Source organism: Callorhinus ursinus, unplaced genomic scaffold (assembly GCF_003265705.2).
Source record: "Callorhinus ursinus isolate GAN/ISIS: 27379988/994484 unplaced genomic scaffold, GSC_fseal_2.0 scaffold26, whole genome shotgun sequence".
Taxonomy (NCBI): domain Eukaryota; kingdom Metazoa; phylum Chordata; class Mammalia; order Carnivora; family Otariidae; genus Callorhinus; species Callorhinus ursinus.
This window is the reverse complement of record NW_027397088.1, coordinates 24,615,539-24,642,464: the sequence shown is the minus strand read 5'-3', so window position 1 is coordinate 24,642,464 and position 26,926 is coordinate 24,615,539. Positions and strand designations below refer to the sequence as shown.

Below are 26,926 nucleotides of genomic sequence, written 5' to 3'. Positions count from 1 at the left end.
GGAATGTTCTAATTGGTCTGATACTGGAAACTAGTATTTGTCTAAACTAAGAGATAACAGAACTTCCTTGGTAGTCTTTCATTTAATAGCGTGCCATGTAAGGCTTTCTCAAAAAACATCCACACAGTTGACACTCTCTTTGGTTCAAGGAATGAATTGGTTCACACTGACCTTTAAAGCAAACAACTTTACAGTTCTAAGAATTTTATGCCAGATTTAACAATAGTATCCTTTTGCTGTTATTATTGAGAGAAAAGGGAGAGAAAAGATGAGCAATTACATTTAAATCCAGACTGGTCTTCCTGAAATACACAGTGAAAACTTGGTGATTTGGTTCTTTCAAGGTTTAGTTAAAGGCAGACGATCTGAGGAGTATCTATTTGTAAAGCAACAGGCTTTGTGGGTTCAGTAAAAAACACAGTCAATCCAATGCAACTGGAAAGGGATCCAGTTTCCAGGTTGTTCTCCCCTCAAAATGCCCTTGCAGTTGACTGAACAAGATAGTGGACTGACTGGTCCATTCATAGGTGAACCTCTAAAAATAATTAATTTTCAGGAGACACAAACTCCTGAAATATACGCTATGTTTAATGAAAATGTCTTCAGTATTCCATCCACTTTGTGTACAACCTTGATGGGTAACAGGATCAAGAAGCAGCTGGGGATATAATTTCCAGCCAATTCATTTAGACAGCCACAAATAAAGAAGAAAGAGGCTTAAAAATGCATGGAATGACAATGTCTTCCAACATTTTTTCCTGTGACTCTTGATTAGATTTTATAGAAAGAGTGTTCATGGGCAAAAATAATCTGGCTCGTTTCCCTACATAACCTTTATAACAGAGGCCAAATGTGTGTAAAACACATGACAATTATGACATTTCAAATATATTACAATTTTAAATATATGAAATGGAATTTTACGTATAATTATATATAAAATAGACTACATAATATTTATAAGCAATATGAAAATATAAAGAGACATTTACAAACTGATGCCGATCTGTAACTAGGTCATTCAGCTCAACCTAATTTTATAGACAAACTGAGGAATTTAGGAAATCATCAGGATATTTGATGGCAGACATCAACCAAAGGGGAACTAGGTTCGCTCTTCTCAGTTTGACTTTCAAATGCTTCAAAGATATCCTTCATTTCATATGCTCTGTACAAGAGCAAATACCTCCTAATTGCATTTCACATGAAACTCTCCCACTGTATGTGACATATCTGTTAGTTTCGAAGTTTTTGACATTTGGACAGGGACAATGGACTTTTGCTAAAATAGGCAGGACTCGAAATCAACTAGTTTCTGAATCTGGTATTAAGAATGCAACTCAATTTTAGACATTTCTTTTGATACACGAAAAGTTTCATGATCTCTTTCTTATGGTTTAAGTATAACAATGGGGGGGAGTGAATTTTATTTCTCTTTTTCTTTCCTTTCTTTTGAATTTTTTCTTCCTTAACAGTTTTAGATAAAAAACTGAACTTGCTCACCCTTTACTGGCTTACTCCTATGATCCTGTTACATATAAAAGCTAAAGCAAGAGGGAATATAACAATGAGCTATGATTATCTACCCAAGTATATATTTAGGAACAAATATTCTATGTTTCTCCAGAAATCTGGTTTATATACACTCCTGCCAACCCCTTCTCACACCTGTTGATTACATAAGTTGCAACCTGGGGGGAAAAAAAAATCTAGCTTTACCAACCTCTTCAGAACGGTTAACACTCTTGTATCAAAATGAAAGGGCTAATTTTCTCAGACTCTTTCCTAGTCTTCATTTCCTGCCCTGGACATTTGTCAATGAGTATTTACTGACAGGAGAAATCAAGAAGTGCCCCTCAGATGAAGAGGGTCAGGGCCTGAAGCAGAAGAGGTACACACACCAAAGGACTCTTTACAAATCAATTCATGGTTAACTATTATTTTAGGCCTAGACAAAATTACTTTATAAATGCATTTTGTAATAAATTATTTTCAAATTCACATACTCAAGAAATAGGAGGAACAATGTTGAACCCTTTAAAAAGTAACTTTAGAAGGAAAACCCCACATGCAAGACTTCTTTCTCATCCTGACATCACCAACCATCAATAAATCCCCACCATGGCCGACTATGGACAAAAGGCAGGGCCCTATTCTCTAGGAATCAAAAGCAACACAATGTCTACGTTGCTCAGAAATCTTATTCATTTGATCTGATTTTTATAATGGAATTAAAACGATTCTCATGTCACCCAAGTGATAGGTCTACTTTAATGCTTTGACTTAGGCTAGAGTCTGACGAAGAGCACAACATTATTTTCCTGTTAAACTCACTTTTAACATGTAATTCCTAACATACTTTTTTTTTTTTAAAACGAGAATTAAATTGTTTCTATCACCACAAAAATAGGATGGAGAAGCTGCCTTGCTCATTTTATCAAGTTTGTGCAAAGAATAATAAACAACACTCTCACTTTGAGCTCAAGAATCCCTAATTTTCTTTTCCCTGAGGTTAAAACAAAAAAACAAAAAACAAAACAAAAACACGGTTGGTTAAAAAAAAAGCTGGGAAATGAATTAGGAAAAATTCTTCTCATACAAGAAGCAAATCATGATGCCAATTTTCTACAACCCTGGGAAGCAAGAATCAGGAAAAAACAAAACAAAACAAAACCCGGACATTTAAGTAATCACTTTTTTTTTTTTTTTTTTACACAAAGGGAAAAACCACCTCTCCCCTCTTGAAGGTTGGTACCCTCTTCATCAACACTCTGCTTGGTTTTAGGCACAGCTAGGATCTTTTAAATTCATCGCCTGTTTTGCTAGCTGAACCGTCTTGTAAAAGCCAATCTTGTCTCTAAATTGCTGTCTGTTTCACACAGGATCCACAGATGGATGATGACACTGAGTCTCCAAAAAAACCAGCCGGGCAGCGCAGAAGCAGATGGGGCACAAGAAAGCAAAGTAGTAGAGCCAGAAACTGCAGAGCCACCAAAAAATACTTACACTTGTACAGCAGAGAGTCTCCATGCAGCAAAAAGGAAGGAAAAAAATATGAATGGAAGAGAGATAAAGCAACAGCATTACAAGAAAAGGGAAGGGAGAGACACGGTTCAAACAAACAGAAAAGCTCCATAAAAAGCCTTCATAGCAAAGAAATAAGGCACGAATAAGGCCAAAATATTGGCTTAACACATCCATTCTAGCTCTTTATAAGCAGAAGCACAATTACAGCTTGAAAATAGCAGAAACTCTTAGAGATGTTACCTCTTGTTAAGTGCATACAGAATGCCGCCTACAAACCCCATAAGGTAGTGACCCCATTTGGGGAATGGAGACGTCATCAGCTCCAAAGGCACGTAGTGGACAGACCACTGGATGGACACTGTTAAACTCCATGCAGGTTTTGGTTCTTGGGTCAAACTGCTAGACCCAGAAACAACATGGGGACAAGGTATCTCCGGGCATGTAGAAACATCCCATCTGGGGGTCTTTCTCTATCACCCTATGCTCCCCACTGCACTTTAGGATGAAGTAGCTTTGAATTCTCTCTCCCCCTCAGTCACCAAAGCTTTTCAGGAATGGAGCTGATGCCAGGTTCTAGAATAACTACCTACCCACAGTGTTATCAAGGGTGATGATACCTTACGCGTTATATTTTACATTCAGTCTCTAATTAAATAATTTTTTAAACCCCACTGATCACCAACAGTTGTTAGGTCATCCTCTTAATGCTTGAAAATTTATAAGAGTTTTTAAAAACACAACCAAAACCAAGACCAGTTATAGAATGTCAGGCTTTGTGAAAGCAAAGTACTTGGCGGGGGTAGGGGGGTGAGGGAGTCTTCCAAATTTTCTGAAAACACACCCTGAGGAAGACTACCTACTCGATCTACCTGGGGCTGACTGTTTTTTTCCCAAGTTCCTTATTTTTTCTGCCAATTCTTCTTAATGCACAACACGATGAAATAATGGGGCCCTGCAATCTGGGGATGTGAGGGTCTGGGTCTCTTTAGGAAAAAGGCGGCACAGGGACGCCTGGGTGGCTCACTCAGCTGAGCATCTGACTCTTTTAATTTCAGCGCAGGTCATGATCTCAGGGTCGTGGGATGGAGCCCTGTGGCAGGTTCTACACTCAGTGCAGGGTCTGCCTGGGATTCTCTCTTTCTCTCCCTCTGCCCCTCTGCTGCTCACACACGTGTGCTATAAAGAAATGAATAAAATCTAAAAAAAACACAAAAAGGTGGCACACCAGTCAGAGGCATTCCCCATAACCATCACCAACATCACCGTTATCATCAGCATATTATCTGCTTATCAGAAAGGCTTCCATCAGCAACGTGCCAAAAAAGCCTCAGTCTCCAGACTCATTTCATACTTTATTAGGTAATTTTCTTCAAACAGATCTCATTTTAGGATTCATTAAACTAGATTGAAACAGCCTTGCTAGATGAAAGGAGGAAAAGTAAAAATACATTTTCACACATTCTTGAATTGCCTGAAATAAAGACTCCCACTCCCCTCTTTAAACACATACCCCTTCGAAAGTTTCCTTAAAGACAAAACTATGGATACATACATGAGTGAGTTACAGCTGATGGTTAAGTCTCACAGATAATTTTAGACTTCCCTTCTTTTTGTGAAAGGTTAAATCAACAAGACAAGTGCTCTGTCCTAATTAATCCACCTAAAGATCATTATAAGTGAAGGTGAGGGACCTTTCAATTGGTTCAACTCCTAAAATGACAGGCAAGCAAAAAAAAAAAAAAAAGTTCCTATGAAGAGGGAAACCATGGCAACAGACCGCTCAACTTTTCAATGGAACAAAGGTCATTAGCTCACGCCTCTACTGCTTTGGCACACTTTTTGGAACTCCGTTAACCCTATTGACTTCAACATCTCCCGTTACAGTAGAAGAAGGACTAGTGAGTGAAGAGAGGTCATCCTCTCTTAAGAGCAGGTCTCGCACTCAAGGCTTTGGCATCCAAGAACTGAGCTCTAATCCTGAATCTGCCCCTTATGGGGTTGCGGAGCTTTGGCCAATGTTTTTGTAACATCAGGCTAGCTTTCTAGTTGGTAAAATAAGGATTAAATAAGATAAAGTGAATATAAAGTGTTTATAGTGCCATTCAACGGCCTCACAGTGCTTCAATAACTGGTAGTGATTTTGAACATTAGTAATACTACCATCTTTCCATCGCCTATTCCCAAGTCAAAGCTTAGCGGGTGAGGACGCACGCGTAAGTAGTAGGCTTAACGATAGCCAAAAGCTGGGAACAATCTAAAAGCCTATGGAACAGGGAAATGGATAACTCAAATGAAACATAGTGAAATGATAGAACAACAGTTAAAAGGGGAAAAAAGCTTCACATGTAACAACATGAATAATCCTCAAAAGGTAATATTGAATGAAAAACCCAAGTTTCAGAAAAATACACATGACATGATGCCATGGATGTAAATTCTAAACCATACAAAATAACACTATATATTGTTCGTGAATCCATGTATGTCTGAACATACAAAGTAAACAGGAAGTGTGCCAACCACTCCATTGTAAGAGGACCTTCCCCCCTTGGGAATTAATAATAAGTCTTTGAGGTGATACTTTTGTTTCATGGGGATGACCCCATTTTCAAACAACCATCAACAATGCTTACCTGAACGAACGAATACAACGCGGACTACAAAATTGTACCTTTTCACTTCTATCATCATTCCCACATTTATTAGGTGCCATCCCCTGCAAAGATCAACTATTCCTTTAAAAAGTCCTCTGTATCCTCCTCTTTTTAATTTTCTTAGTATTGCTATGGACTCATGGATGTTTTAAAATTAATTCAATCTATCATAAACTATTACTGTCATTATTCTTTCTGGTGCTCAGAATGTCCCAGTGGGAGCCATTTCAATCTGGATTTTGTAGCCTTTGAAATGATCCCATTGGATTTGGAGCCAATCCCTGCTTTTTGATACAAGATATCCTAGGCTCACCTTCTGCTTTTCTGTGTACTTCTAGAATAGATATGGGTAATCCCTGTTTAATGAACTAGGTTACAAAAATTAAATATTTCCTACTAGATTTTCAGCTGAGTCACTGCTCAAGGGGAACCAAAACTTATTCTTTTTTTTTTTTAAAGATTTTATTTATTTGAGAGAGAGAGAGTGAGAGAGAGCATGAGAGGGGAGAGGGTCAGAGGGAGAAGCAGACTCCCTGCCGAGCAGGGAGCCTGACATGGGACTCGATCTCGGGACTCTGGGATCATGACCTGAGCCGAAGTAATTTCTACACATTTCCATTTTTAAAAGTTTGAGCTGGTGGAGATCTCCATGGGGGGGAAAAAAAAGATGCCTAATCCTTTTGTGCTGACGGTTGGACAGTAACAGGTTTTAAACTCTAGGGAGAGCAGGGGTACGTGAGAGAGCTGCACTAAATCTGGGGACAAAAGGGGGAACAATATGTAGAGATTTAGTGAGAGGCTGTTTCCTACTGAACACATCATTAAATCCAGCTATTCACATCACCCTTATTAACTTTCATATCCAGAGCCTCATTTCATATGTGAGTTAAAATGGCATCACAGTGTTAAAACAAAAGCATTCAGGGAGTAGCACTGATGAGAGTCTATTGTGAAAATCACAGGAGGGAACAATTTGTACATTAACATGATTCACTTCCTCACTCTCCAGATCTGCACAATTTTTTTTTTTTGATGCAAGAAAATTAAAAATCTTTATCTTCCCAACTCTGTCATGTTTTCTCCAGGAAACAGTTAATGGCTTACTTTTTGTTCATCCTCACTCATCGTGTAACTGATGCCAAAGTGAAGTTTCACACTCGCATGTTTTCTTTAAAAAGTAGCTATAATTTAATGCATTTTTCTTAAGAGCTGTCCAAAGAATGAAAGTACTTGGTACCAATTGCAAGCAACTATCTTACCTTGAGAGCCTGTGTTAGTGCTGCTGGGCTCAGAAGCATGCTGCTTATGAACATGAACACCGGGTACGTGCCCCTTGTAGCATTATTATAAAAAAGATAAGTACTTTATTGCACTATTAAGCACAATGTTATTCTAATAGTCATGAAAAGTTGAGTAAGATTTTAACTTTTTTAATTGCAAAAGAATGAATAAATAATGAGGGAAAACTCCAAGTATTACACTTGAGAGAGAGATTTAAGTCTCTACTAGATCTTTGGAAAATCCACATGAAAACAGAGGGCAGGAATCAGGCGGCTGGGAGATTTAAAAACTCGCCTTCAGAATGGACGTCATGGCTCAGTGACATCAAGAGGAATAATCAAAATTAGCCTAAAATGCTTAATGTAACACATTTACTCTGTCCGTAGGATATCAGCTCTATAAAGATGACAAAAATTAATCGTCAATACCACCACCACCACCACCACCACCACAAAAACCAGATAAATCCTTTAACAAAATGGAGCACCTGGGTGGCTCAGTCAGTTAAGCATCCGACTCCTGATCTCAGGGTCATGAGTTGTTCAAGCCCCGCATGGGGCGCCACACACTGGGCGTAAAGCCTACTTAAAAAAAAAAAAAAGTCTTAAATCCTATAACAATTTACTCTACTGGTTTAAAAAACTTGAGTCCAGTAAACCCCAGTGGTGGTAAGTAAAAAGAGTAGATGGTGGTTGAAGGGCCTGATGCCTTGGGATTTTGACTGGAGAGCTGCAGCGGCCAATCAGCAATCAGGAGATCTGGTTCTCCCTGGATCTCCTGGATCTCCAAGCTCTCCTAAGACTGAGTCTTATAACTCCTTGTCCTAAACCTCCAACCTCAAACAGAACTTGGGGTAAAGATGGTTTACCACCCAAACTCCATAAAAACCTGATCTGACTCAGAAAGTCTTTGTCCTGTTCAGTTCGACTCTGTTTGATTAACATCCCTTCTGAACGGATTATCCAGTGAGACTCTCAAAAGAGAACAGATTCTCAAGACATCTCTCTCCAAATTACAGATCCATTAGTTTGATAGTTACTTGCTCCTAACCATCAATCATCATTATTAACACAGTCTGCTTCATTTATGAGGAAATCTACCAAAAACAAGGCAATATTGTTTGCCACCTGTGATTTTTCATTAGCTTTGGTTGCATTTTAAAGTGAGTTAACTATGTGCAACCCAAGCTACAGGGAACAGTGAGATAAACTGTCTATCAAAGACATGTCCTATGTGCCACTATGGTGGTGTATTATAACCAAAGAAGACTGGCTTTCAAAAGCACATCGGTACAGTCTCTACCTGTTGTCCTGACCTAATAGTAACTATATAGCAAACCCTACCTGAATGCCCTTCGCTGACATTCTCCAACATTGAAGATTTCAGTATCAAATAACTGCATACAGGTGGCCAATTGATTCAGTTACCTGGGGGGTTGAGGCCACACAGGACTCAACCAGCGGCATTTCTGTGCTTTAGCCCATGAGAGAGGATGCTCTGAAGTGTTTTTTAGGAAAAGACCATTTTGGCCATGCTGATTTGGGTATGGCTTTGGGGGATTTCAACTGAGTGCTTGCTCAAGGGCAGAGGTCAATTTGAAGCGTCTTCCAGAAGAAAATCCTGGCTTGGTTGCAGGTACCCACCCTATAGCTCAGCTCCGGTTAGGCGGTCCTTTCTCTGAGCAAGAGCAATGGTCACATGGCTCAATTTTGATAATCAGATGTTAGGTCTGAAGCTTGCCACACAAATTCCCGAGGCTAAGGCTCCACCCTTTTCCCAGAAGCAGAACGGAGCCCGGCACAGGCATAGCTGGGGACTGATCCTGAACTTGGCTTTAACTTCCTTGTCTGTTTTTTTACCCCTCTTAACTCTGTTCACTCACTTTACCTTTTAATTTCTATTTTATTAATTACAAAATATGCCACCTAAAGTAGTTTCTCAAGGAAAGCAGAACATGTATAACTCCAAGAAGCAACTATATAAATAAGGTTACACAATCTAAACTAAAATATATAAAAGAAGTGCAGTTTTATCTGGAGCATGGAAGTAATTTGTTTTTGGTCTAGTTTCCAAGTGTGGTTTTCAGTCTGAAAGTCAGGATTTTCGGCAGAATATACACCAAGGGCCAAAGCTGAAAACCATTACTTTATTTTTTGATTTTGTTAAGGAATAGGCTAGGGGTGCCTGGGTGGCTCAGTCGGTTAAGTGTCTACCTTGGGCTCAGGTCATGATCCCGGGGTCCTGGGATTGAGCTCCCTCTTTCTCTCTCCCAAATAAATAAGTAAAATCTTAAAAAAAAAAAAGAAAAGAAAAGGAATAGGCTGTTCATAGATGTTTGACCACAGCCCTGGTAGATGCGAAATCAAATACCAAATTCCAGCAGTGATGGCGGTTTCCTCGGAGTTTGGGGAAACCAAGAATTTGGAGAGGCCAACTTTGCTCTGAATTTCCACAGGAGAGCTGAAGAATGAAGACGACCTCATCCCAACCCCAATGAGTATCCCTCAACTACAACTGGTACACTGACAGACTGACATCGAATCATGAAGGCCATCGAGTGTGGCCTGCTTCCACTCAGGTGGTCCCCCGCACCTGGGCTCCCTCCCCAGCCACCTACAGCTTAGCCCCTGCTTTCTGTCATTCCCAAATTTCAGCCCACATTCCAGCCCGCTTGTTCCCTCCACAGCAAGCCTCTACTTTCAGGAGATATTTGGTTAAGCCTCCAACTCTATCAGGAGATATTGGGCTAAACTTCCAACTCCATCAGGCAAGAAGGAAAGCCAGGAAACCAATCATGGGGCAAACAGCATGGCCTGATTTGCCAGGAGCGAATGTGGACTGACCACGTATGTTCTCTGAATGGGTGGCTCGCAGAGGCAGAGAGCCCTCTGTCCCAGGTCTCTCTGCTGCTCGTTCCCATCTGTTCAAACACAAGTTAGAATCTTGCCCATCCACAGACAGAAAGAGTCAAACCCCGTAAGGACAGTAGGCCTGCAGTCATGCAGACTCGGCCCACCAAGCTCCTGGTGCAAAACCCTTGGGCATGGGCTCTTTCTTAACCAACCTCCCCAGCCTTTGCTGCCAGTGACCCAGGCCATCCCAAAGACCAGGGATCCAGCAAAGAGGGCACGCGCTTGGGACTCGGCTCAGTGATAGTGGAGCGCCCAGCTCTGGCTGTCCCTTAACTAGCAGTGTGCTCTGGGGCAAGTGTCTCAGCATCTCTGGACCCTGGGAGTCTCATCTGAAAAATGGGCTAAAAGAGCTCCCACACAAGGATATTGTATGTGTGTGTGGGGGGGTGGGCAGGGGCTTTTCTCCTTTTTTCCTATACAACTTGTCGAGAGTTTAGATCACTGAGGACATAACCTATAATCTCGTTCTTCGAACCTCATAGTTTAAAGATAACCTTTTCATGCAAGCAATTATTTTCTAGAGTCTGCAGAGAAATGTGTTACTGACATTTGATGGAATTCACTACACAGAAATCAGAAAGACATAAATCCTGTACTCTTAAGGAGCAGAGAATCTTTTTTGTTTTTTTAAAGATTTTATTTATTTGACAGAAAGAGACACACACAGCGAGAGAGGGAATACAAGCAGGGGGAGTGGGAGAGGGAGAAGCAGGCTTCCTGCTGAGCAGGGAGCCCGATGCGGGGCTCGATCCCAGGACCGCGGGATCATGACCCGAGCCGAAGGCAGACGCTTAACGACTGAGCCACCCCGGTGCCCCAAGCGGAGAGTCTTGTAGGGAAGTAGAGCCAAGCAATAACCGTAACGCAAAGCCACGCCATTAAACAAGATTTACTGAGCGATTATTACGTGCTGGGCACTGAGCAACAGTCACTGGGAGATGTGGTCAACAGCACAACCCAGGTCCCTGCCCTCCAGGAGCTGACAGTCCAGTGTGGGGAGGTGGGCAAAACATACCTCCAGGAGTAAATAAGATCATTTCCCGTGATGATCAACGCTGAGAAGACAAAGGTGATAATATGGTGGAAGGACTGGAGGGAAGTGAACAAGGAGAGCGCAGGAGAAGGTGGAGACAGACAGGCAGGGGCCTCGTAAACCTGAGGAAGGTGTATTTATTCTGGGCGCAATGGGAGGCTGTCAGAGGGTCTGACACCTGGGACATGAGAAGGTTCCCAGGCTGCTGGGTAGGGACTGACAGGCTGCAGAAAGGCAGGAATGGAGGCAAGCCTGCGGGCTGCCAGTGTGTGTCAGGGGTACAGGCAAGAAACGAGGGTGATGAGCCTGAGGGACAGAGCGGGACTGGGCAGTACGGGAAAGGGAGAGGTTGAGACTGCCAGGTAGAGTTGGTGTCATATACGGGGATCGGGCGTACTCGGGAGGCGGGGGTGGGGGGAGTCTGTGGCTCTGTTGTGGACACACATCTAGTTCAGATGTCAGGGAGAGGCTGAATATACAAGTCTGTAGCTCAGGGTAAACTAACGTAGAAAGGAGAGTGGTTACAGAGCTGGGGAGGTAGTCTGGTGAGCGTGTCTACACTGCAGTGCGCGTGCTGACTACCCGCTCACACCCAGCTGCTGAGCCCAGCCACACCCACCGTGCCGACTGGTCATCTCAGCCAGGGCCTGGTGGGCACCCCCGCTCAACACGTCCACTCCTGTCCGTTTCTGGCAAGACCTGCCATTCTCCCATATTCCTCAGTTTCACGGACTCCTTGCCGCCTTAGAGTAATATATGAACAAGCTAGCCCTCCCTGAGTCTCAAGACTGTGGTACGGCCTTCAGCCTCTTCGACATCCCCCCTTCATCCCTGTCGCACATAATGCTACAATAGTTCCTCAATCTGCAACGTTCCCTCCTCACTCTGAACCCACGTGCGCCACTCTCCGCCACGTTTACTTACTCATTCTTCCCCCAGCCAAGTCCTCTCTCAAATGCCATCTCTCTCTGTCCCAACAGTTACCGAGCGCCCACTATGTGCCAGGCATGATGCTCAGAACCTTGCTCCAGGATGCCTTCCCTGACAACGCCCCTCCCCCAGGCTGGGCTGGGCAACCTGCACTCTGGCAGAGCACTCGCCCACCACGTCTAGTATTTCACTATTAACGTATAACCACCTCAAGCCCCAAATGAGCGGAGACCCATTTAGAACAGCAAGATTTGGGGGGAGGAAAAAAAGGAATAAATCAGGACCAAGAAGAAAAGAAACAAAAACAAAAACGAAGCCCAAATTAAGGCTGCATACAACAAACTCTACTTCTTCGGGCCCTGAACCCTTTTTTAGGTCAAGTGCACAGTGAGCTCTGAGACCCTCAAAAGAAGTTAGGCACAAGTCATGGAGTGATGTGTTCATGAGATAAAGAGCAAACCAGCATCTCAGGATTTTCATCACTCCTGATAAAGACCTGAGATTTCTCCTGCATGTATTTGTAACAGAGGTATTCTGGGATGGAGTGAACAGTGACCATGACACGTATATGGTAACAAGTTTTTTAGGGCTCGTTATTAAGGCAGCCCTTACTGAAGCTCCAGGACACAATGCAGACACACACCTCAGGAAAAGCAATTGTACAGAGGCCCAAAACAGCAGGAAGAAAGGGGTGAGTTTGTTTAGCCGAGACCTTCCAGGGCACCAGGTCCTCTCCCGCCGCTGGATCTCTGCTCAGGCCCTGCCTGGGCCCCGCTGCGCCGTGAGGAACAGTAGGTTGGGGCGAGGAGCTGTGTGTGCCTAGTGCTGGGGGCAAGCTGAACCACAGCGGGGAAAGTGAGCTTCTGGTGATGAGTGTTTCTCAAACATCTTTGACTGTGACCCAGCTTTTTTATTTTTTAGGTTTTATTTATTTATTTTTAGGACTCTCTGCACCCAACATGAGGCACGAACTTCCAACCCCGAGATCAAGAGTCGCATGCTTTTCTGACCGAGCTGGCCAGGCGCCCCCCAGACTGTGACCCACCGTATATACGGAATGTATTTTATTTATGCCACGACCTGACGTACGCGTACATGTTTGTATAACTGAAACAAACATTTGGTGTAATCTGGTCCTTTATATTCATACTTTGTTTCATTTCTGAGTTTTTTTTTTTTTTTAAACTCCTGGCCAGAACCATTACACTGACTCGATGAGTCACTTGTGGGCTGCAACTGAGGGTTGAAAGACCCATCCTGTACTAATTCAGGCATCTCTAGATGACCTCATTTCGGTGACAGACTCACATCTTCCCACACTCAAGCAAATACACGTGTGAGCTTCGCACAGATGCTAGTTCTGTGATGTGCAGAATGAGCTTTGCACTTCTGCCTTTCAGCGCAGCAAACTTGCTGGGTGATACGTTGGTTCCTTCACCTTCCACTTCTAGGACGGAGCCGAGAATAGCGCTCACGATGGATGAACAATAAGCATTTATTGAATGAAAAAATGGCCCGCTAGTCTGTATTTTTCAGTCAGAGAGTCTTTCGATAGCTCAAAACTACCTAAGACTTCATCATCGAGAACTCCCCCTGCCTCCTCCCTGGGCTCTCGGGCCACTAGCCACCTTGATCCAGCCTTTTCCCCGCGCCCGTTCCTGGGTAAGCAAGCCGCCCTGAAGGACCGCTCACCTTCTTCGTTAGACACACACACACACTTAGTATCTAAAGGCATTGTTTTCTAGGATTTGAATATTGTTTAATTCAGAAGTTAAAGAGGACATCTGGCCTTTGGTTTCCACTGGCAAGCAGTGGTAAGCTGGAGCTTTCTGACAGGAGAGGTTGTTGAAACAAACATGCATACTCTGAGGTTTCTAAGGGTTGCAAAGTGGGACTGATTTTAGGGAAATCATCTAATATTGGCTCTACCGTACTAGCGTACTAGCCCCAGGAGTTACTAAATCTCTGATTGCTTGTAAGGGACTTAACCAGTCAGGACTTTATTAAAAAAGGTCCTGTTCAAGGGAAGTATAAGTGTACTCCTGTGTCATCTATAAACCCACCCCCACCCCACCCCCACACAGGTAAACAACAGAACGTTTTCTGTTTGTTTCATCAATCCACAGGTTATTAGGGTCATTTGCTTAATTTAACTCATGAGGGAAACCAAAATTATCTTTGAAACCAAAATTATCTTTTATAATTATCATTACATGTCCAGAATTAAGCTCAGAAGAATCAGCATATCTTCTGCAAGTCAGATGCCCAACTCAGAGGCTGGTTTTTGAATGCCCTGACTAGTCACAACTAGTTAATGTTCTTAAGTCATTTTCGTGGGAGTGGGAACTTAATGAGTCCTCCCCCGTCTTCTTCCTCAGGAGTTTGGTTCACACTGGGAGCAGTGGGGCTGTTCCGTCACCTGCCCGGAAAAGGTACAGGGATGACTATAGAAACGGGGTGTCGCAGGGATTTTCCATGGGGTCTCCTTTGTCTCCTGGGGGCTCCTGAGGGTGGTCAATGCTGTGCGTTAGGCTTTCTAAAAAGGTTTTTGGGGCAGATCTCTAGGGAGCTCCCTGGAATAGGGCCTCTGCAAATAGTATTGGTGCCAGTTAAAAATTAAAAGATTAAGAAAACTGTCAAGTCGTCAGGAAATGGTGACCTCTTGGGATTCGCGGGGTGCCCCTGGCATTTCCACGAAGGACTGCCACAGAAATTACTAGAAACTCTGAGGAACATACAACACCTGTTCTAGCTGCACTATACTATAGTTTTGAAAATTAGTATTTGGAAATCAAGAGGTTTTCATAGGTTGCTTTGCAGGGATTAAAAAGTTAAGTGATATCAATAAGAAAATGACATTACAGAATAAATAAAATTATAAGAGGAAGCTAACAACCAGGGCTTGAACAACTTCCTGTACCTACTTAGTACACATGCAACTAATTTAAATGAGATATTGACTCAATAGTCTATACTTGGCGATAGTGTTAACAGATTAGTTCTACTAATAACTACTGGTACTTAAAATTGAGGTGATTTGTTTTTTCTGAGGTGATTTGTTTTTTAAAAAGTATTTTGACCAAGACAAATGGATCTTCACTAAATTTTAATCTGTATTAAAAAGCTTAAAAATTAGGGGTGCCTCGGTGCCTACTCAGTCAGTGAAGCATCTGCCTTTGGCTCATGTCATGGTCCCGGCGTCCTGGGATCCAGCCCAGTGTTGGGCTCCCTGCTCAGCAGGGAGTCTGCTCCTCCCTCTCCCTTTGCCCCTCCGCACTTTTCTCGTGCTCTTTCTCAAATAAATAAATACAATCTTAAAAAAGAAAAAGCTGAAAAATTATATATTAAAATTTGAGGCTGAATTTGTTAAGGGAAAATAATTGTTATTTTGTCATCGAAAAAAGGATTCACAAAGTGTACTCAATAATAATTCAAGCCTTTTAAAATTCTTTTCCTAGGAAATATCAGTAAGTAGATGAACTGCTTCTCTGCATGAATATCTTTTGATTTAAAACGGGTATGACACTCATTAAAATATCTGAAAGAATTACATACAATTAGTGAGCTAGTTATGCTAAGGAGCAGACACTGGCTCTTCACCCACTTGGCACGTAATCCTAAACCCCGAGCTTCTGTAATTTTTTAAAGGTGGTAAACTATATATAGCGATAAATTAAATACTGAGAAGTAACTGATCAGTAGAATGCGAACTGCATCCTTCAATATCCCAAAGGCCAATGATAAAGTGAAGTTGAAAGAGACAGCTGGGAATACTGATTTCCTAAGAACACCTGATTGCAGGAAAGAACAGATGGTCTACGGACAATCAAGAGGCTAAGTAAATACACGTTTCAGCAGGACATAGAAGGCATGGGTGTTAAGATTATAAGTCTAGGAAAGCTAATTAATCATTATTGCCAACAAAATAACACATGGAAAGGCAAGGAATATTCCAGGTAGGCCCAAAGTGGGCAGATTCATTTCTAACAATTGAGCATGTCAGGATTTTTGACACAGCAGTTTCCAATCATGTTTAAAACCTGCAGGCTTACATTATAGTTATCCGGCACGCGTCTTTCATTTGTGTTCCTGTTTACATATCAATTTAGTCTGGAATTAGTAAGCAGATATGTTACACAAAGCAGTGCAAGTGTAATTAAATCTTACCGAAGCTTTAATTCTGGATGTAAGAAATACACCGTATATGATATCCATATACTGGTTAAACACGCAGACTACGATCCCAAACTGCCTGCCTTTGAGTGACCTCAGGCCACTTGAAGAAGTTACTTTTCTATGCCGCAGTTTACCCACTTATTAGACACAAGATATTAATGATATCTATCATTCACAGGTGGTTGAAAGGGCTGAACTGGGTACTCTTCATAAAGAGCTAAGAATAGTGCCCAGCACATTACAGGGACTACATCTAAGTGTTAAATAAATGAACAAGAAGACTTTTTAAATCATCTGATTTTCTGTCTGGAGTAAACTGACATCAGAATCTCTGGGGCTATGAGAGTGGGCACACACTGGAAAATGTCTGCAGGTTATTCTCATGGTTCTTGTTCTATCCAGGACCCCCCCCCCACCTCCCATGACACCCACCACTTGAACTAGATAACTCCTTTGTTTCTTTCTAGCTAAAAGAAAAAGATAATTAGATTGAAGACAGTTTTTTAACTCTGCCCTTTTATTTAAAGAAAACTGCCTTTTCCTTCAACAATTATGAAATTAAGGTTGATGAGAAGGTCTCGGGCACCCTCCCTAACCGCCCCCCACCCCAAATCCCTGGCCTGCCCTGCCAGCAGATAATAGGGCCTCTCAAACCACTCACTCATCCTAATTTCAGCCCTCACTTAGACAAAGAGTAAGTTTAAGCAATCAGCCATATACATTAAATTTGTTTCCATCTCCAAAAAGGCAACCCTTGAACTCGACTAATAAATTTCTACCTCTAATTTATGGCGCTAAACCTTCCTTAGTGTGATTATAACTATTGGTTCTTTACAGAGACATAAGGACTGAAATGGAATTGACTTTTGGACCAGGGAGACATGGAAGAAACATGATGATAAGATATCTGGGGGTAGGGAAAAAAGAGATGCCCAGATTGCCTACTAAGTTTGTTAAAGAAATGTTCAAAAATAGATTTAGCAGATGTCATGAACATCACAGGCAAAAAACGCCAGGATTCTGACTCTATAAGTAGAATCTCTAAGAAGAAGGTTGGTGATGAGTCCAAGTTACTTTGGAATGCCCTAGGGAAAGTGTCACAGGGCTCTGGGCTATCAACCAACATTTTAGGTAATAGCAAAGTTACAACATCACACTTCACAGTGCTCTAGCTCTGTGTATGGCACAAATTCTACCCGCCAGTGACTCACAATCCCACGTGGGAAAAGTTGTCGGCAGGCACGGAGGCATTTGTCCTTCTGGGACTCTTCCACACAACAGTTAACCTTGTATCCTGTCTTCCCGGATCACTTAAGCCAGAAACGCTGCCAAGGCATGTGCACAGGCTCATTTAGAAAACCAAAACAAATTAAATGTCTCTCCCTTGCAAATCTGTTCTTCAAACCCTTTTAAAATGGCGCCACGTGAGGACCACAACTTGAATATTTGGTAATGGATGTCAACGAGAAACACAAACGATTTGCTGCTTTGATTATGAAAGAGACAGTGAGGGTAATTTTAAAAGGTGAGACGAATCCTCTATTCCTTTCAAATTCGCTCTGAATTTAGGCTATTGGCTTAGGGTAAAAAGCCCAAAGCTCAGAAAATTGATTTTCTGTATACAGGAGAGGGCTCCCTGCACTCAGAGGACCTGCCACGGTGTAAAATGCGCTGTCTGTGGGTGGCTTAGGATATTATAATATATACATATATCAAATCATTATGTCATACACCTAAAAGTAAAACAAGGTTGGGATGCCTGGCAGTCTCAGTCAGTAGAGCCTATGACTCCTGATCTCAGGGGTCGTGAGTTCAAGCCCCACACTGGGTGTAGAGTTTACTTTAAAAAAATAAATAAGTAAAGGGGCGCCTGGGTGGCTCAACTGGTTAAGTGTCTGACTCTTGATTTTGGCTCAGGATCCTGGATTGGGCCCCGAGTGGGGCTCTGTGCTGGGCGTGGAGCCTGCTTAAGATTCTCTTTCCCTCTGCCCCTCCCCCCACTGGTGCATGCTCTTTCTCCCAAATAAATCTTTAAAAAAATAAATAAATAAAACTAAAAGGGTATTATATGTTGATTATATCTTAATGTAAAATAAATTTAAAGAAATGATTCCTCTCCTCTCCTCTCACCCCACCCACTTTAAGAACAACCACCGTTTTCTTTCACATGACAAAACCAAAGCAGTCAATCAAACAAAAATAAAGTTTACACAGTGAAACACCATCCTTACAGTAGCTAAACCAGTCATTCTTAGCCAACACTCTCTCATCCTAAAACACATAACTTACAAACGCAACAAAATGTGTCTTATAAGCTCACATTTTCTTTACTCCTTCCCAACTCACACATGACTGAATAATTCTGGCAGGAAATGTGACATGTAGAGTTAATTTGGATTTTTAATTCATATCTATTTCCTATAACATACTTATTTTCTCTTAAGGTTAAACTAGAAGCTTTCTGGAATAATCACCCTTTGTTAACTTCCATTGTCTCAAGATGCAAAGTAAAAAAATACTAAAGATACATTTTACAATATACTAGACAAGTTATTAAAAAACTTGATAATTCCCCCTACATAGAACAAATACAGTTTTAAGTTTACATAGTTATATAGCAAATTATTTGTCATCTTTCACTATACTAGAATGTTATTTGAAATCTAGGATATTTTTGGCCTTCTTTGCTAGCCTCCTTGTATATGATAGGGTTTTATCAGGAGGGTTCTCAATTATTTTATTCACAGACTTTTTTTTTTAAAGATTTTATTATTTATTTATTTATTTATTTATTTATTTATTTGAGAGCGAGCGAGAGAGAGAGAAACAACATGAGAGGGGAGAGGGTCAGAGGGAGAAGCAGGCTCCCCGCTGAGCCAGGAGCCCGATGTAGGGCTCGATCCCAGGACTCGGGATCATGACCTGAGCCGAAGGCAGACGCTTAACCAACTGAGCCCCCCAGGTGCCCCTACTCACAGACTTTAACAGGTAACATTGGCTGGCTTATAAATAAGGAACTACTTAAAGCATTACCTTTTCTTCTGGGCTAGAAAAATCACAGCAGGCCATCAAATCCTTGGTTTTCAAAGTTAAAAATAAGTATCATTCCTGACAATGGCCGAATCTAAAAATTACTAGAATTATTAGCTGATGTAGAAACATTTGGGTGAAGAAGTAGCCCAGATGTTGTCTAGCAGCACTCTCTCAGATTTTGAGGAATTCCTAAAAGATTAATTATTTTAGTGAAACAAAAATACTGAGAGCACATACAACTGTTTTTACAGTAAAGAAGTAACTAATACTAATAATACAAATTCTAAAATAATGAAATAGGAACTTAAGTAAAATTGTCCTCAGAGGGGGAAAAAACATCAACATACTGAACACTCTAGTTACGTGGCCAGATGGATACACCATGTGAAATTCAGAAAGTGAGTTAGGAATCAAGACCTACTGCTAGGCAGACACTAGGTGTATATTCCATCTTCTAAAGCACATCACATCAAGGGAATTAAACAGAATATAAACTAAATGGGAAATGCAAATATAAGAGGATACCCCCAAATTGTGTAAATTAAAAACGGGAAAAAGCACCAGAGAAAATAAAAAAATGATAGGACCGAGAGAGAAATAGCCATCCTACATATTTTGTGCGGGAAAAAGTCCTCCCCACATTTTTAATGGCTTACTTAAAAATATTTTCTTGTCACAAATGACCTTCAAAAGTTAAATAATCAATTTCTCCTAAAGAATTTAGGAATTTTTTCCACTGAAGCTATAGGGACAGATCTAGGTATTATGCTCACTGTAACTTCCAGAACTCTTCCTTGGGAGGGGGTATGGAAGTACTCCTTAAGAAAAGTTTTAAGAAACAAAATATCCCCAAAAAACGAGCAAAAGAATAAAAGGGAGAGACAAACCAAGAAACAGATTCTTAGCTCTAGAGAACACACTGACATGGTGATCAGAGGGGAGGTGGCTGGGGGATGGGGCAAACAGGTGATGGGGATGAAGGAGCGCACCTGTCGTGATGAGCGCTGGGTGATGTATGGAAGTGCTTAATTACTATATTGTAAACCCTGAAACTAATATTACGCTGTATGTTAATTACACTGGAATACAGAATAGAATAAAATGAAATAAAGCGAAGTTTTACAAAATTACAAATCCAAAGTAAGGTACAGGGCCTTAGTGGGGACCTGAAGCTTCAGCTTAACAGTCTCTGTAAGCAACAAGTTTCTGAAAGAATGATCTCTGGGAGGGAGTTCTATTTGGTCTGGTTTGTAATGGTGAGATCTCCAAAAAAAAAAAAAAAAATCAGTAGCAAAGCCCAGTGGTGATGGGGTAATTGTGTCACCAAAGGACGTGTCTTACCATACAAGTATCCAGATCTTCCAAACGCTCCATCTCCGTGAGTTCCTCCACCGTCATGACAGAGCGCTTAGTTGGCTTCTCCTCAGCCAGCTCAATCTCTAAGGTCTCTGGCTGAGCAAGGGTCTTGCCCCGTCTGCTGAAATGGTCAGCCTAAGAGAGTCAAGAAGAAGGACCAGAGGCAAGGAAGGGAAGAGCATGTTAGCTGAATTCTGGAAGACACCTGCCACAAGGTGGCGCGGTGAAGGATTCTACCTGCGTGCGGTTACGGACAATTCTTAATACACTCACACTACAGTAACTCACCTCTTGTTATCTTTGGAGGGTGGGTTGTCTTAAGCAAGAAATCATAAAACCTCCTTTAGTAAAATACAAGAATACTTAGTCCAGAAGAAAATAAGGAGTGTTCTTTTCATTAATTTTATTTCATACTTCCTCTGAAATTTTTTTTAAACTTTTTCTTTCTTTTTTTTTTTTTTACGATTTTACTTATTTATTTGACAGAGAGAGATAGTGAGAGGGAACACAAGCAGGGGGAATGGGAGAGGGAGAAGCCAGCTTCCTGCGGAGCAGGGAGCCTGATGCGGGGCTCAATGCGGGGCTCGATCCCAGGACCCTGGGACCATGACCTGAGCCGAAGGCAGATGCTTAATGACTGAGCCACCCAGGCGCCCCTCCTCTGAAATAATTTCTTTCTATATCTAGTGTTTTAAAAATATCTAATTAGGGGAAATAAAATGATTCCAACCTTCCCTGTTTTTAAAGGGCTGAAAGGAAGGAAATTGCTAACAGCTTTCATTGTTTTCAGGTAATGAACACCGTATGTGATAGGATTTATTAATTTCCACTGTTATGCTTTAGGTAAACCTAAAAACATTAATGATAAGAGGTAGAATAAACTGGGCTGAAGTTAATAAACTCTAGTGCTGGGCTGATTCATCACCAGGAACTTTGATTTAATTCTTTGGAAAGGATCAGAACCAGCTGACAATACCGTGGAACCACTGGCGACACTTCTAAACTTAAATTGGAGAATATATTCATGTAATTGGAATGTCTTTGAAAACAAAATTTCATTTTTTAGATACTATTCCTTTCACATAGAAGTTAAGCTCTCTTCTTACAACCCAAATCAGAATATTAAAATAAAGTTCAATACAAAAGTGCACCCACATAGTTCATTTTTAAATTGTAAAAAAAAAAAAGTTGGTATTTTTCTGAGTAAATTCTTCAAAGAAAGACAAATGCAAAAAAAGTGAACAATTCAGCCATTCAGTGTGGTGCTCACGTGCAATCATGTTGGTACAATATGAAGGGGGCATTTTGAGGCCGTCCCTGCAGCCATGGGTTATTGAGAAATTGTTTCTATAAAGGATGTTCCATTGATTTTGTTTCTGCTTATTTAAAAAAAGGAAAAGTCTGACTTGGGAGCTCTAGACCCTAACATAGGCCTTTCCTTTTTTTTTTTTTTTTTTTTTAAGATTTTATGCATTTATTTGAGAGAGAGACAGAGCGAGAGAGGGAACATAAGGAGAGGCAAAGGGAGAGGAAGAAGCAGACTCCCCACCAAGCAGGGAACCCGATGTGGGGCTCAATCCCAGGACTCTGAGATCATGACCTGAGCTGAAGGCAGATGCCCAATGACTGAGTCACCCAGGCGCCCCTAACATAGGCCTTTCCTGTGCCACAAACCAGAAGCTAGTGCTTCTTAAAGTCTGTGGGGTGGTGAACCAGTTTTCTCTATTTCCAGCTTGCCACACACCGGTATATTAGTAAAGTACAAAAATGATACTTTAGAGAAATAACATGTGTTTGCGCATTGTGGCCATCTCCAGTTGCTCTAGAAATTTCTCCACGTTTCCTCTTGGTTGGTGACCTAACCTCATCAGGCACAGGTGCCCCGTGGTGAGTGGGCCAGCTCCAGCCCATGGGCGGTATTTTCAGTGACGCTGCGAGAAACTCCTGTCCCATCTTTTCGATTTTAGAGGACAGCCTATGCATTTTTCTGAAATATTCATGTTGTCTGCCTCATGGAGAATCCACGGTTACTGTTCTTCCCACTGTGGTGCTCCCTGGCATCACCAACACTTCCATGCCATAAAGCCAGCTATCTCCAGCCTGCACTTAACTTGAAATGCTTCTCTGGGGAAAATGTCCTAACTTGCTCGAGAGATTCATACCACATCACATTGCTAAAATGTTCACAACACGAGATGTAAGGAGTAACGAAACCTTCATCTGTGCCTCAGAGGACTTCCTGAAGTTGAAAACACATGAAGTTTCTGATATATTTTTTATATGCAGTGGTATTAGAAGTAAAGTCTTCTACCTCAATAAAACCAGTCTCTAGACGAAGAAAATTTATGTCTTTACCTCGGTTATATCCAAGAGGCCTGGCTGGACACGCGGCAGCTACCGATCCCTAGAATGTGTCCATTTTACTCTGGTCTTTTCTTTGGACCCCAAATATTCCCCTCCCCTCACCCCATGTTTTCAGGAATAGTCTATTCTCACATGATCATGTCGAAGAACAACAAAATAAGCACAGAGAAATTAAATAATCTAAAATACCTTCATTTTAGATCTCGATTTCAGCATTATTTCTTAACAAAACTTTGTATCTGCATTATAAATGCACAACAAAATTTCTCAACACCACCACGTCTCGTTCCCCTTCCATTCCCTCTGGAGAGATTCTAACATGTTCTAGAATGGTCTGGAAGCAATGTAGGAAAGGAAAAGCAGGATCGTGGCCCATAAAGCTGCAGAGGAGTAAGATGCAGGAAAGAAGCGGCATCCCCAACCTGGAGCCTGCCCTGTTCTTCCCACTGCGGTGGAAAGACCAGCAGACCACAACAGAACACAACTGGAAGCCCCACGCCAGATGTGCACAGCACTCACCAGTTTATGATGGCAGTGTGATAGTGCATCCAGGATTTCATCCACAATCCGATCAGACAGGAAGGAGGCCACTGTCAGCTTCACTTCACTATGTGAAAAGCAAAAGGACACAGTAGCATTTAAATTTGTGCAATATCACCCACCCCTGATGCTATGTTGATAAGGTCAACTGTGATTCCGCTTCTGTCTTTGAAAGTGGAATAGAAGAATGTGTGAACAAGGCTAAGGATTTCCAAAAATAAGCCTTAAACACACAGGTAATAGACTTGCTTGACCAATTTCAACCTGCCTCTGCAATCTCAAAACTCAAGATTTAGTGGTAGAAATGAAAAACATCTGGATAAAGACAAACTTAATGGGAACCAGATGTACCATGTGGTGAGGAACAATTCTTCCATTGACATAAAGGAAAACAAACCTGGGCTGGAGTAAATTAAGAAAGTCTAGTCTGATTGTTAAACTTGGGTTATTACTTTAATATGCATGTCCCCCGCCTTAAAAAAAAATACAAAATTTTTTACCAGTCCAATGGTACCATATTGAACTGCTTCTGCTGTACTCCCCGTCTTACTTCAAACTGTGACAAATTCACTGTTCTCTTGCCTTTTATGAACAGAGGTTACCAAAACATGCAGTTTCGGTGTCTCTCACCTGACCTTAAGAAGGTGTCCAGTCAACTGAAAGTAACCCACTAGTTTTGGAGTTTTCACTAATAAACAAGTCAGCCATGAGGGTCTCTGTCAGATAGCTGGTATTTCAGTCTGCATTTTAGTTATTTGGTATTCCCAAGAATTTAATTCTACCTGTGTGTCTTCAGTCTGAATAATCCTACTGAAATGCACGTATGCACAAATGGACATAAATGCACAATACAGTTGGAGGCGAATGTGCTGGAGAGATAGACCCACGCTCCAATATCGCCTCGTAAGTTCAATCTACTTTTGAAGTCAAGAATTCTCAAGTTTTTAGAGCAGGGAAAGGAGTTATCAAAATATAATTATTTAATCCTAAAACCAAGGTTGAAAGTATATTTGTGTAACAGGGAAAAACCTTTCTAACCGAAAGGCAGTGATTTGCACTGAGATTTTTTCTGGCAAGGCAGATTTTAGATGGCGGGGAAAAATGGAGGCACTAAGTCTTTGATGTCTACATTAGAAATTTTCCTAGGCTAAAGATAAAAGGATGTTTCTTTAATTCCTGTCCCCGAAACAAGGTCTTGGGAGCTACTGGGCTTATCTAATACTTTACTTTATTATTCCCCAGAGGTGTCTGATAAGATTCACCTGGGTCTCATTAAAAATACAGATTACTGGGTCCCACCCCAAACCTGGGGTGGGAGGTGGGGGTAACGCGGGGGGGGGGCGGGCTGGGATTATCTAATTTTGACAAGTACTTCCTCTCATTTTTTCAGGCATGTTTGGGAATTTTACTTCTTCATAAAACTATAGAATCGGTAGTTTTATTTCTCTGCCCACCCCGCACCAATTGGGGAGGGATGGTTTATCTGTTTCAAATTGTAGCACCAAAAAAGATCCTTTAAAGTGCACCAAAAAAAAAAAAAAAAATGTTTCAGGATTGTGCTATCATTTTGTTACCGGATAATATGCTTCCTTATTGAACTTCCAAACTGCAAACTTTTTAGAGGAAATGATTCCACTTAACCTGCGTGGGCACAGCTGTATCTGGATGTATACACAGGTGTGGACATTTGTATTTTCATTCCATCAGTGCTCCAAATAACACATTTTAAAAAGCCAAGCAAGGAGTTAATGAACATAGAAGTGATTCACTGATAGAAGGAGTTCTAGCCTGCTGTTCACTTTCCAGAATTTGCCCATCTTCAAAAGAAGTGACCATATCTGACAGAATTTGGTACTCCTAGTAAAGGCACCAGAGTATGATCCACTGGTAATTCAATCCATTAGGACAGAAGAATGGTGGCCAATGCATTTTTTCCTCCTTAATACTTCAAGGGCTTCAATAAAAATCCTAAAACTACGGGTTGCAGAACTATGTAAGCATACCTAGTCACGCTTGAGTCAATAAAATCACTGATCTATGGGGTCCTGTACATGTTCTAAATGGCCTTTCATTGTGCAAGTCTTACCATTTAGCTCAGTTGGCACTAGAGTTTTATTTATTTTTTTTAAAGATTTTATTTATTTATTCATGAGAGACAGAGAGAGAGGCAGAGGCAGAGAGAGAAGAATTCCCGCTGAGCAGGGAGCCCGATGCGGGACTTGATCCCAGGACCCCGAGATCATGACCTGAGCCAAAGGCAGACGCTCAACAACTGAGCCACCCAGGTGCCCTGGAGTTTTACTTTTAGAAACCCCAACACACACACAGGACAGCTGCACCTTAGACCCAAGATGATCTCATCACTGCAGAATTCCTCAAGCCTCAAAGTTCCATGATCTACCTTCCATATCTAGGTTGTAATATCATTTTTGGCTTATTTTAACTCTCATTTTTCTCAGGTTCTCGTTTGGCTACACATCACTCGTTCTTTGTTGACACAACTCCCACTTCTTCAGATAAAAGCTGAGGTTTTGTTTTTTGTGTGTTTTTGTTGTTGGTTGTTTTTTCTCCCCCTACATCGAAGTCTTCTTATTGAGATTCAGGAACAGTTAAAAGGGGATACTTGAGAGTGTTTCTGAATTTAGTTTCTAGTCTGCTGACTCCCCAACAGAGAAACATGGAGAATTCGTGGAGTATCGTTCAGACTGCCAACCACCCCGGAGTTTCTAGGTGGAAAGAGAGGAAAGTTTGTTTGGTGATCACACCTTCTCAATATCTGTAACTTGGCGTATTTTTTTTTTTTTAAAGATTTTATTTATTTATTTGACAGAGAGAGACACAGCGAGAGAGGGAACACAAGCAGGGGGAGTGGGAGAGGGAGAAGCAGGCTTCCCGCCGAGCAGGGAGCCCGATGCGGGGCTCGATCCCAGGACCCTGGGATCATGACCTGAGCCGAAGGCAGATGCTTAACGACTGAGCCACCCAGGCGCCCCTTGGCGTATTTTTTTAAACTTTATCAAGCACAAATCAGCCAACAGTCCAGAGCAGCATCAGCACGTACACAGTACCCAGACCTGCCAGAGAACACAGGAGGAAACAGCCGCGAGGCCACGCCGGGCCTTTTGGCTTATCTCTAGACTGTGCATTTGCTCAGAACAGCACGGTGGCAGAAAGCAAACTTCAAGTTAGTAATTTTTAAAGGTGGAAGATACGCTTCAGGAGAAGAAAAAAAGGGACTACAAACATGTACCCCCTATTAAAGCGGAGCAGAGAGCCGTCCGCTCTTCAGTAAGGCAGGCATATCTGCACCCGTCTTGTTTTGGAAATGTACAAACCTAGGCGTTTACGCACAGCTGTCTATATGCCAGGACTGCCTATTAGACGTGCCTACATGTTATCCATGGCTGGAGCCAACAGTGACACTCCTCCCAGCTGCCTCGACTGCGACCACAGAAACGACAGTCATAAACCTACCTAATCTTGTTAAGGATGTCAATTCCAGACTGCTCCAACAGGACATTTTTCACAAAGGTACGTGGGATGGAAATCTTTTCAGTGCTGGCATGAATCAAGTCTTGTCGAATGTGGGCTTTCTTCATCACGTTGGGACAAAGGTCCTC

At 41.7% G+C, this 26,926-nt stretch overlaps 1 protein-coding gene across 1 annotated transcript in view; it reads right to left on the bottom strand.

Moving 5' to 3' along the window:
* CARMIL1 (capping protein regulator and myosin 1 linker 1) overlaps window positions 1-26,926 on the bottom strand; it is a 318,183-nt gene that overhangs the window by 42,813 nt on the left and 248,444 nt on the right. The window contains exons 29-31 of the mRNA XM_025890957.2: window positions 26,781-26,923; window positions 23,286-23,373; window positions 20,388-20,537 (exon numbers count right to left, since the gene is read on the bottom strand). Of these exons, the coding sequence (XP_025746742.1) occupies window positions 20,388-20,537; window positions 23,286-23,373; window positions 26,781-26,923 (381 nt within the window). The remainder of the gene's footprint in view (window positions 1-20,387; window positions 20,538-23,285; window positions 23,374-26,780; window positions 26,924-26,926) is intronic.